Source organism: Salmo trutta, chromosome 12 (genome assembly GCF_901001165.1).
Source record: "Salmo trutta chromosome 12, fSalTru1.1, whole genome shotgun sequence".
Classification (NCBI taxonomy): domain Eukaryota; kingdom Metazoa; phylum Chordata; class Actinopteri; order Salmoniformes; family Salmonidae; genus Salmo; species Salmo trutta.
This window is the reverse complement of record NC_042968.1, coordinates 5,336,062-5,348,941: the sequence shown is the minus strand read 5'-3', so window position 1 is coordinate 5,348,941 and position 12,880 is coordinate 5,336,062. Positions and strand designations below refer to the sequence as shown.

The window sequence follows — 12,880 nt, the reverse complement described above, 5'->3', positions numbered from 1 at the left end:
AGTTTATTAGAGTTAACTGCACCTCAGACTGCAGCCCAAATAAATGCTTCGCTTAGTTCAAGTAACAGACGCATCTCAACATCAACTGTTCAGATGAGACTGTGTGAATCAGGCCTTCATGATTTAATTGCTGCAAAGAAACCACTACTAAAGGACACCAATAAGAAGAAGAGACGTGCTTGGACCAAGAAACACGAGCAATGGACATTAGACCGGTGGCAATCTGTCCTTTAGGCTGCGATTTTTGGTTCCAACCGACTGCTCCCGCCTGCTCCTATCTGCTCCCACCTGCTCCCACATGCTCCCACGTGCTCCCGCTTCCCCACTCTGGTGCTCGGGGTTGCCAGGCTGCTCTTCATTTTGCACACCTGTCACCATCATTATGCGTGTCAGCACTCAACTGGACTCCTTTACTTTGTTGATTGCCCCTCTATATCTGTCTGCTCCTCAGTTTGTTCCCTGTGTCAGTATTATTGTTGTTTTGCTTTCCCCTGTCCAGACACTGTCCGTATTCTGTTCCTGTCCGTGTTTCATTAAAATGTTCACTCCCTGTACTTGCTTCTCATCTCCAGCGTCTGTCCTTATAGAATGCTGACACCGGCTATTTGAAGCATCAGGCAGTTTGTGTTTTTGTTTTTGGTGGTGATGTCAGATCTGGGTGCCACCACCAATGGACAGGGGTGCCTCAGCTGGCTCGTCGGGCTTTCACGCCTTAGCTGGCTCGAGAGTTTTCCTTTCCCCGGTTGGATCGGCAGGCTCCCATCCCACGTCATGCCTCAGCCGGGTCGTCGGACTTTCACGCCTCAGCCGGATCATCGGGCTCCCACGCCTCAGACGGCTCTCACACCTCAGCCGGCTAGTCCAGCGCCATGCCTCGGCCGACGCTAGGTGGTGCCCCTAGAGGGGAGGTACTGTCACACCTGTTCCCATTTCTCCTCTCTAATGCTCGAGGGCGCCTGGCTGCCCTTCATTACGCACACTAGTCACCATCATTACACGTGTTAGCACTCTTTGGACTCACCTGGACTGCTTTACTTTGTTGATTGCCCCTCTATATCGGTCTGCTCCTCAGTTTGTTCCTTTTGTCAGCATTATTGTTGTTTTGTTTTCCTCTGTCCAGACAATGTCCATATTCTGTCCCTGTCCCTGTTTCATTAAATGTTCACTCCCTGTACTTGCTTCTCGTCTCCAGCGTCTGTCCTTACACCATCGTGTCTTTGTGAGACACAGAGAAGGTGAACTGATGATTTACGCATGTGTGGTTCCCACCATGAAGCATGGAGGAGGAGGTGTGGGGGTGCTTTGCTGGTGACACAGTCAGTGATTTATGTAGAATTCACACTTAGCCAGCATTGCTACCACAGCATTTTGCAGCAACACGCCATCCCATCTAGTTTGCGCTTAGTAGGACTATTGTGTCATGGGTGTCGTTGTGTAGAGATGACCAAAACGCAGCGGGAATATGAATGCTCATCTTGTATTTAATAAATAAAGAGAACACAGACAAAATACAACAAAACAAAGAACGACAGATGACAGTTTCGCAGGCTAAGTATAACTAGCAGTGCAAAAGACAACTACCCACAAAACCCCAGGTGAACACAAGCTCCTAATATATGACACCCAATCAGGAACAACGACGTACAGCTGTTCCTGATCTGGAGCCAAACAGACTACAAAGAAATAGACAAACCAGAAAACCATAGAAAACCAAAACCAGAACATACACTAAAACCCCGGACTACATAAACCAAACACCCCTTTAATACTACACACACAACCCGAACCATATAAAACAAATACCCTTCTGCCACGTCCTGACCAAACTACAATACAAATACTCCCTCTACTGGTCAGGACGTGACATATTGTTTATTTTTCAACAGGACAATGAACCAAAACACACCTCCAGGCATGTTACTTCAGCAGTAATATATTTATGAACTTCTTTGAGGAAAAGATCATGATCATTAGAAAGCAAATTACGGACTCCTCTTTAAATCTGGGTATTCCTCCAAAGCTCCATTGTCCTGAGTCTGCACAACTCTGCCAGGACCTAGGATCAAGGGAGATACTAAAGTGTTTTAGTACTATATCTCTTGACACAATGATGAAAATAATCATGGCCTCCAAACCCTCAAGCTGCATACTGGACCCTATTCCAACTAAACTACTGAAAGAGCTGCTTCCTGTGCTTGGCCCTCCTATGTTGAACATAATAAATGGCTCTCTATCCACCGGATGTGTACCAAGCTTACTAAAAGTGGCATTAATAAAGCCTCTCTTGAAAAAGCCGAATCTTGACCCAGAAATTATAAAAAACTATCGGCCTATATCGAATCTTCCATTCCTCTCAAAAAATTTTGAAAAAGCTGTTGCACAGCAACTCACTGCCTTCCTGAAGACAAACAATGTATACGAAACGCTTCAGTCTGGTTTTAGACCCCATCATAGCACTGAGACTGCACTTGTGAAGGTGGTAAATTACCTTTTAATGACGTCAGACCGAGGCTCTGCATCTATCCTCGTGCTCCTAGATCTTAGTGCCGCTTTTGATACCATCGATCACCATATTCTTTTGGAGAGATTGGAAACCCAAATTGGTCTACATGGACAAGTTCTGGCCTGGTTTAGATCTTATCTGTTGGAAAGATATCAGTTTGTCTCTGTGAATGGTTTGTCCTCTGACAAATCAATTGTAAATTTCGGTGTTCCTCAAGGTTCCGTTTTAGGACCACTATTGTTTTCACTATATATTTTACCTCTTGGGGATGTCATTCAAAAACATAATGTTAAATTTCACTGCTATGCGGACGACACACAGCTGTACATTTCAATGAAACATGGTGAAGCCCCAAAATTGCCCTCGCTAGAAGCCTGTGTTTCAGACATAAGGAAGTGGATGGCTGCAAACTTTCTACTTTTAAACTCGGACAAAACAGAGATGCTTGTTCTAGGTCCCAAGAAACAAAGAGATCTTCTGTTGAATCTGACAATTAATCTGGATGGTTGTACAGTCGTCTCAAATAAATCTGTGAAGGACCTCGGCGTTACTCTGGACCCTGATTTCTCTTTTGAAGAACATATCAAGACTGTTTCAAGGACAGCTTTTTTCCATCTACGTAACATTGCAAAAATCAGAAACTTCCGGTCAAAAATTACGCAGAAAAAGTAATCCATGCTTTTGTTACTTCTAGGCTGGACTACTGCAATGCTCTACTTTCCGGCTACCCGGATAAAGCACTAAACAAACTTCAGTTAACCTGTTTGGGATAGGGGGCAGTATTGAGAATTTTGGAAAAAATATGTGCCCATTTTTAACTGCCTCCTACACCAACTCAGAAGCTAGAATATGCATATTATTGTTCAGGTTTGGATAGAAAACACTCTGAATTTTCTAAAACTGTTTGAATGGTGTCTGTGAGTATAACAGAACTCCTATGGCAGGCAAAAACCTGACAAGGTTTCATGCAGGAAGTACCCTGTCTGACAAGGTGTCGTGCGTCTTGTATCTGTTTATTGAAAAGTAAGGATCTTAGCTGTAACGTGACAATTCCCAGGGCTCCGATAGCCTCTCAGAACCCGGGAAATACCTGAAGGTTGACGAGGCAGCCTCAGGCTGAAACACATTATCGCCTTTGGTAAGTGGCGGATCAGAGGACCTTTGAATGAGGCGCGTGCACGATTCGCTCCTGAGGAGAAATTTATTTCGGCTGTTTAGGCTCAATGCATATTCCCGGTCGGAATATTATCGCTTTTCTACGAGATAAATGGCATAAAAATTGGTTTTTAACAGCGGTTGACATGCTTCGAAGTACGGTAATGGAATATTTAGACATTTTTTGTCACGCCAATGCGCCATGAGCGAGACCGTGATGTTGCATTCTGATAGTGTCTAGAACTCACGAACAAAACGTCGCTGTTTGGATATAACGATGGATTATTTGGGACCAAACCAACATTTGTTATTGAAGTAGAAGTCCTGGCAGTGTATTCTGACGAAGAACAAGCAAGGTAAGAACATTTTTTTTATAGGAAATGTGATTTTGGTGGAGGCTGACCTGGGTGGGTGTCTAAATAGCTAGCCCTGTGATGCCGGGCTATGTACTTAGATTATTGCAAAATGTGCTTCATCCGAAAAGCTATTTTAAAATCGGACATATCGAGTGCATAGAGGAGTAATGTATCTATAATTCTTAAAATAATTGTTATGCTTTTTGTGAACGTTTATCGTGAGTAATTTAGCAAACTGTTAGTAAATTCCCCGGAAGTTTGCGGGGGTTATGCTTTTTCTGAACGTCACATGCTAATGTAAAAAGCTGTTTTTTGATATAAATATGAACTTGATTGAACAGACATGCATGTATTGTATAACACAATGTCCTAGGTGTGTCATTTGATGAAGATCATAAAAGGTTAGTGCTGCATTTAGCTGTGGTTTGGGTTTATGTGACATGATATGCTAGCTTGAAAAATGGGTGTCTGATTATTTCTGGCTGGGCACTCTGCTGACATAATCTAATGTTTTGCTTTCGTTGTAAAGCCTTTTTGAAATCGGACAGTGGGGTTAGATTAACGAGATTCTTGTCTTTAAATAGCTGTAAAATAGTCATATGTTTGAGAAATTGAAGTAATAGTATTTCTAACGATTCAAAAATCGCGCCACTGGATTTCAGTGGCTGTTACGTAGGTGGGACGAGTTCGTCCCACATGCGCCAGAGAGGTTAATGCTAAATACGGCTGCTAGAATCCTGACTAGAACCAAAAAATTTGATCATATTACTCCAGTGCTAGCCTCCCTACACTGGCTTCCTGTTAAGGCAAGGGCTGATTTCAAGGTTTTACTGCTAACCTACAAAGCATTACATGGGCTTGCTCCTACCTATATCTTTCCGATTTGGTCCTGCCGTACATACCTACACGTACGCTACGGTCACAAGACGCAGGCCTCCTAATTGTCCCTAGAATTTCTAAGCAAACGGCTGGAGGTAGGGCTTTCTCCTATAGAGCTCCATTTTTATGGAATGGTCTGCCTACCCATGTGAGAGACGCAGACTCAGTCTCAACCTTTAAGTCTTTACTGAAGACTTATCTCTTCAGTAGGTCCTATGATTAAGTATAGTCTGGCCCAGGAGTGTGAAGGTGAACGGAAAGGCTGGAGCAACGAACCGCCCTTGCTGTCTCTGCCTTGCCGGTTCCCCTCTTTCCACTGGGATTCTTTGCCTCTAACCCTATTACAGGGCTGAGTCACTGAATTACTGGTGTTCTTCCATGCCGTCCATGGGAGGGGTGCGTCACTTGAGTGGGTTGAGTCACTGACGTGGTCTTCCTGTCTGGGTTGGCGCACCCCCTTGGGTTGTGCCATGGCGGAGATCTTTGTGGGCTATACTCGGCCTTGTCTTCGGACGGTAAGTTGGTGGTTGTAGACATCCCTCTAGTGGTGTGGGGGCTGTGCTTTGGCAAAGTGGGTGGGGTTATATCCTGCCTGTTTGGCCCTGTCCGGGGGTATCATCGGATGGGGCCACAGTGTCTTCTGATCCCTCCTGTCTCAGCCTCCAGTATTTATGCTGCAGTAGTTTATGTGTCGGGGGGCTAGGGTCAGTCTGTTACATCTGCAGTATTTTCTTGTCTTATCCGGTGTCCTGTGTGAATTTAAATATGCTCTCTCTAATTCTCTCTTTCTCTCTTTCTTTCTTTCTTTCTCTCGGAGGACCTGAGCCCTAGGACCATGCCTCGGGACTACCTGGCATGATGACTCCTTGCTGTCCCCAGTCCACCTGGCCATGCTGCTGCTCCAGTTCCCACTGTTCTGCCTGCGGCTACGGAACCCTGACCTGTTCACCGGACGTGCTTGTTGCACCCTCGACAACTACTATGATTATTATTATTTGACCATGCTGGTCATTTATGAACATTTTAACATCTTGACCATGTTCTGTTATAATATCCACCCGGCACAGCCAGAAGAGGACTGGCCACCCCTCATAGCCTGGTTCCTCTCTAGGTTTCTTCCTAGGTTTTTGGCCTTTCTAGGGAGTTTTTCCTAGGGAGTTTTTCCTAGCCACCGTGCTTCTTTCACATGCATTGCTTGCTGTTTGGGGTTTTAGGCTGGGTTTCTGTACAGCACTTTGAGATTTCAGCTGATATACGAAGGGCTATATAAATACATTTGATTTGATTTGTGAGGGCTATTTGACCAAGGAAAGTGATGGAGTGCAGTATCAGATGACCTGGCCTCCACAATCACCTGACTATAACCCAATTGAGATGGTTTGGGATGAGTTGGACCGCAGAGTGAAGAAAAAGCAGCCAACAAATGTTCGGCTTATGTGGGAACTCCTTCTAGACTGTTGGAAAAGCATTCCTCATGAAGCTGGTTGAGAGAATGCCAAGAGTGTGCAAAGCTGTCTTCCAGGCAAAGGGTGACTACTTTGAAGAATCTCATATATAAATTCTATTTTGATTTGTATAACGCTTTTTGGTTACTATGTGATTCCACATGTGTTATTTCATTGTTTTGATGTCTTCACTATTATTCTACAATGTAGAAAATAGTAAAAATAAAGAAAAACCCTTGAATGAGTAGGTGTGTCCAAACTTTTGACTGGTACTGTAGGTCTTGATTGATGTCATTGCATGCCTCAACCATGGCCTGAAGGAGGGTTTGTACGATCATGGGGATGGCAATCATACATCATGGCAATCATAAATCACCCACACATGCCATTTCGCACACACGATCTTAAAGATCACTTATGATTGAAAAGAGTCGGAAGTATTGGCAATGCGGTGCACCATGATTTAACGACACCATGCTTTGTTGTAATGCCACAATTTTTCTTGGTTCATGTGGAGCATTAACAACACTATCAACAAGGCAGGTCCTACAGGCCCTTGTTTTGTCACATCTGGACTACTGTTCAGTAGTGTGCTCAGGTTCCACAAAGAGGGACTTATGAAAATTACAATTGGCTCAGAACAGGGCAGCACAGCTGGCCCTTAAAAGTACATGGGGAGCTAACATTAATGACATGCATGTCAATCTCTCATGTCTCAAAGTGGAAGGGAGATTGACTTAATCACCTCTTGTTTTTGTAAGAAGTGTTGTATGTTTTTGTAACAAGCTGATTGTACCGAGCTGTCTGTTAAAAGTACTAGTACACAGCCATGCATACCCCACAAGACATAACACCAGAGGTCTCTTCAAAATCCCCAAGTCCAGAACAGACTAATGGAGGTGCACACTACTACATAGAGCCATGACTACACGGAACTCTATTACACATCAGGTACGTAAGTGATGAAAGCAGTAGAATCAGATTTGAAAAAACAGGTAAAAATAAACCTCATGGAACAGTGGGGACTGTGAAGAAACACAAACAAAGGTACAGACACAGGCATACGCACACAAGCGCTAGCACACACACTCTACACACACATATATTTTAATATTTTTTTATGGTGGTATTATACATTTTGTATTGTAGATATGTAGTGGTGTAATAATGTTATATGATGTACTGTTTTATATTTTGTTTTATATGTATTGTATGTGATTTAATGTGTTTGGACCCCAGGAAGAGCTAATAGGGATCCCTAATAAATATAAATAAATACAAATACTGAACAAATACATTTGGCTTCTGAAATGTCCTGCTAAACACAGAGGTAGTTGAAACTCTCATGATCCAAGCTCTGTTTCAGGCATCTACTGTATGGAATGGGCCAGGCATCTCACATATCCACTCAACCATAGAGATCATATAATTCCCTATAATTCAGGTGCAGATCTAGGATGAGCTTCCCCTCCTCCAATCCTAACCTTAACTATATTGGGATAAAATGCTAAACTTACCCAAGATCAGCATGTAGGGGCAACTTCACTCTACTCCTAGTCCTCTTTGCAATAAAGAAATAAATCTTCTACATACATAAAACAAGCTCTAAGTCCACCCGCTATATACCCATCCAGAGTCTTCTACCCAAAGACCCAGTCAAACAGTTCACAGCCGCCTACCTTCACAGTATGTTGAGTCCCCGTGGATGGAGGCAAAGCCGCTCATGCACTCACACTCGGCTCTGGTATTCTGGTTTTTACACTCCGAATTTTCCCCACAAATGAGTCCCTCTGCACAGAAGTCGTAGCCTGGGAGAGAGGGGGACAAAGTTCTGACTCAACAGTCTGGCTTTGACTGAGATCACACAAGGTGCTGACAGTGGGGTAGAAAATGAGCCGTACAGTAGATGACTCAGTTGTTTCCTCTCTCTCAATCTGAACCCATCTATCCCTTCATTCCCAGTAATGAATAGTGCCAGTCCCAATCTCTGTGAAACCCCCCTCTAAACCACAGTGCTTCAGGATCCATTAGCAGTTCTCTCTCTCTCTCTCTCTGCATGCTGGGTGGTTTTTGTAGCTGAGAGGCCATGTGGAGGGCTCTGTCCTTACTTAATCTCTTGATTCTTTCCTTGGTCTTTTCTTTACATTTTTCTTTTCTATGGTGGAGGGTTAACACACTGTTAGTTTAGCGGTACCCACAGTTTTTTTAAAGTTAGGGAGGAAGAGGACGGAGTTTTAGTTTCCTGGTTTTTGAACGGTGTGGTGTGAGCAATGTTTTCGCAGCCTAGCGCGGATGAGACGCTGTCATTACAGCATGGTTTCAGGTGTGTTCCTGAGATTATTTAAAGTGGAGGAGGTTCTGCTCATGGTCGGCAAACACGTTGGAGCTGAATGTATACATTTCACATCCAGAATGAACAAAGCTCTGGTTGTGTTAATGAAAATAGTACATTTGGTGGGTAGGCTGATTGCTAGTGGAACATTTGTAAGGGATGTTTTGGTGTCGATTTATCCACTTTCGACTCCTTCGACTAGGGTGGTAGTAGCGAATCTGCCTCCGTTTATTACAGATGATAAAATCCGGAAAGAGCCGAGTTGGTTTGTTAAGTTTGCTAGCGGTTTTCGTGTACTGTCGGCAGGTTTTCAGGCAGATGCCATTAATAAGCATGTTGCTTCATTCCGGAGGCAAGTGTTCATGTTTCTGAATAACAATGAACAACAGTTTAATGTGCATTATAAAGTGAGGCATTGGGAGGTGCTCTACGCTGGGTTTGCCAGCACAGATAGTCTACGTTGCTTTGAGTGTGGGGATTTGGGGCATAAGAGCTTTGAGTGCCACATAAACCTGTGGGGGAAATTGAGGTCAATGTGCAGGGGGCCATGAGGCGCAGGCAGCTGAGGCTGGGCCTAGTCATGCTAGAGATGGTGGTGTGGATGAAGCTGGGTCTAGTCAGGCTATGGATGGTGGTGTAGCTGAGGCTGGGTCTAGTCATGTTATGGATGATGGTGTAGCTGAGACTGGTCTAGTCATGTCATGGATGGTGGTGTAGATGAGGCTGGGCCTAGTCAGGTTATGCTAGTGGATGAAGAGAGTATAATGGGGAGAAGGGGAGAAGCTGGTGTGGTCAAAGGCACTAAGGAAACTTTGCCTGGTGCTGGGGGGAGGCCCTGACAAGAGAGAAAGGACAGGTGGTCAGGATGGGAGATGGAGATGAGGAGGAGGAAGGTGAGTCTGAGGATGATGAGGAGGCTTTCTTCTCATACTCCTCCTCAATGGGTCTAAAGCTTACAGCATGTCACACAGAAGGGTCAAAGTACACAGTGAGGAAACTGTCAAGGTTCCTGAATGAGACTAAAGGGAAAAAGGTTCATCTTGACGTTTCTTTTGCGATCTGGGAAAGTTTGTAAGATCAGTACAACACGCTATGAAAAATGAGGGGCAGGGTATCCTCTCACCCAGGAAACATTTTAGGTTGAGGCACTCTGGTTTTTCAGCTTTGCAATTGGTCTCTTTCTTTGCTGGCTTTTCTCTCACTTCTAATGGAGACTTTTCAGATAGGCTCCCTTAATATAAATGGCATTAGAGATGCGGGAAAGAGAGTCTGTTGGGTAAATATGCAAAACAAAAAAGCACAGGTGTTGTTTCTGCAGGAGACACAGTGATGTGGTGAAGGAAGTTGATTCGGGGATCTGGTGAAAAGGGGCAAGTGTGCTGAGTCATGGAACAAATGTTAGTGCAGTGGTGGCAGTCCTTTTTGCACCGGGTCTGGCAGTAAAGGTTTGCTCCTCAAAGAAGGTGTGTAGGGGTAGACTGCTTGTGGTAAAAGCGGAATTTAACAACAGGGTGTTTGTCCTTTGAATGTTTGTACGCACCTAACACAGGGAAAGAGAGGGGGCGTCTGTTTGGGTGTCTTAGACAGGAACTCTCACAGGTAGCGCCTGAGGAGACGCTGGTGGTAGGTAGGGACTGGAACTGTACGATGTATTTTACGAAATATATAAAGCGTTATTCAGGCTCAGTGGGGGTGTTAAGGGACATCATTGAGCAGTTTGGCCTAGTGGATGTTTGGAGAACTAGACATCCCAAGACAAGACAGTATACACGGATGAAGGTCTTTGGGGCTAGGGTGAGTGCAGCCCGACAAGATCGGTTTTACATGTCCAGGAATCAGATCAATAGGTTGTTGGGCGCTATCATTCTCCCGGTGGGTTTTTCGGATCACCACATGACCATGGCTCTGCAGTCTATTTCACCAGGGCCTTGGCAGCCATCCTATTGGAAGTTTAATGTAAAGTTCTTACAAGATGCAACTTTTTGCTCAGGTTTCCAGACTTTTTTGGAAAGATGTGGGCAGTGAAGAGAGGAGTATGAGTATTTGAGTCAATGGTGGGATATGGGAAAAGTCCAAATGTGGCTTTTCTGTCAACAGTATAGAGCTCTCTCATCCTCAGAGGCTAGGAGAGTATTGGGGGAACTTATGCGTAGTATCAGTGAAGTGGAGGTAGAGCTGGTGTGGGTGGCAAGGCAATGTAAGCTTCCAGGCTAATTTAGCTGAATTACATAGGGACCTGGGCAGTTTTTTCCAGGTTAAAGCAAAGGGACAACTTGCAAGAGCTAGGTTCTCCATGTTCAAGGAGATGGGTGCTCCCAGCTCCTTCTTCTTTGGTTTGGAAAGACCGAGCGATGAAGCCAAGGGTATGCATTGTCTGAGGCTGTCGGATGGACTGGACTTGTTTTGCATGTTGGGTAAGTGCGTCGGCATAGGAGAGTTGCCAATGAGCTGCCGTCGGGCGGCTCTGACTCTCCTGCCCAAAAAAGGGGACTTGTGTGAACTTAAGAACTGGAGCCCTGTGGCATTGCTCTGTGCGGACTACAATATATTTTCAACGGTCCTCGCTAACAGACTGATATCCCACCTGGACTCTATAGTACACAAGGACCAGACATAATGTGTACCAGGATGCTCAATCACGTACAACTTGTTCTTAAATCAGGGACATGTTGGACTTGTTGAGAGTTTCTAATATGAACTTTGGACTGGTCTCTTTAGACCAAGAGAAGGCTTTTGATAGAGTGGACCATGAGTATCTGTTTAATGTGATGTCTGTGTTTGGGTTTGGGGAAAGGTTTTTGGCTTGTATGAAGATGTAGTATGCTGGGGCGTCATGTATGATCAAGGTGGGAGGGGGGCTCAGTAGGCCAGTCTGAGTGAGGCTGGCATTAGACAAGGATACCCTCTATTGGGGCAGTTATATACACTAGCCATATAGACTTTTTTGGGCCTCCTACGCAGGAGACTGCAGGGAGTGTGCTGGAAAGGTATGGGTGTGTTGACAGGCATAGCAGTGTCGGCGTATGCAGATTACATTTCTGTGATGGTCAGGGATGGGCAGGATATGCAGTCTGAAGGTGTGCGAGGGAGCTTCATCAGCTAAGGTGAACTGAGGCAAGAGCAAAGCTCTGTTGTGTGGGGCAAGGAGGGATAGGGGCCCCCCTCTGCATCCAGGGGTTTGCAGTGGGGTTGTGAATGGCTTAACATCTTGGGGGTGTACCTGGGCTCGGAGAGGTGGGTCAGGAATAACTGGGAGGGGCTGTCACAGGCAGTGGTGTCAAGATTGCCAGTTGGAGGTGTCTCCTGTCCCAAGTGTCATATAGAGTGAGGGTGCTGATAATCAACAACCTGGCGGCATCCTTCCTGTGGCATAAACTGGATGTCCTCAACCCCCCTCAGGCCATCACTGGCTGAGGGCGGCAGTGTTGTCCACAAAGGAGGACAGGCCTGGTGGAACTGGATAGCAGGTTGGCTGCATTCCGACTAAAGTCGGTGCAGAGACTGCTGTACCATACTGATGTTGGCTGGAGGGAACCAGCGTGCCCGCTGCTGAGGAGAGCGGATTAGGGTTGGGACCGGCAGCTGTTCCTCATGAGGCTGGAGAGGCTGAGTACAGCAGGTCTCTCTGATTTTTACTCTGTGGTGCTAAGGGCCTGGCAGCTGCTAAGGCCCACACGAGAAGGGGGTGTGGAGCCTTGTCTATGGGAGGAGCCTATCTTCCACTATCCAGTCATCCTTTTGAGATCGTTTCAATCGGTCACCCTGCAAAAGCAACTGATGGCAGCGGGTTTATTAAGGCTGGGCGACCTGCGGCTGATGGGGGAGGAGGGGTGGAAAACAGAGGAAGTCCTGGCACAACAAACAGGACTAACATCTCTTAGGCTGCTGGAGAGATTCCTGGGGGAGGTCCAGGAAGCACTGTCTGAGCCGGTAAGGGAGGTGTTTGAGCAGCCAAAGGGGGAGGGGCCACCAGTGGTTCCGCCACTGCAGTTAACGGTAAAGACTTTAACACTCCAAGCCTGGGGGAGTTTGAGGGGGTGGGAGGTAAAGCCCTCTACAACCTTTGCATTAAGTTGAGGAACATTAGGAGCCTAACAGGAGTGAAGGCACATCAGTGACAGGGGATATGTGGGGCGGAGAGTATGGTGGGTTTTAGATGGAGGGGGCTCTACAAACTCACAGTACCAAAGAGGTCAGGGGACGTCGAGTA

The 12,880-nt window shown here is 45.6% G+C and overlaps 1 protein-coding gene across 1 annotated transcript in view; it reads right to left on the bottom strand.

Moving 5' to 3' along the window:
• Positions 1–12,880, bottom strand: part of LOC115204088 (protein kinase C-binding protein NELL1) — a 448,552-nt gene that overhangs the window by 218,179 nt on the left and 217,493 nt on the right. Inside the window, exon 12 of the mRNA XM_029769393.1 lies at positions 8,018–8,146. Within this exon, the coding sequence (XP_029625253.1) occupies positions 8,018–8,146 (129 nt within the window). The remainder of the gene's footprint in view (positions 1–8,017; positions 8,147–12,880) is intronic.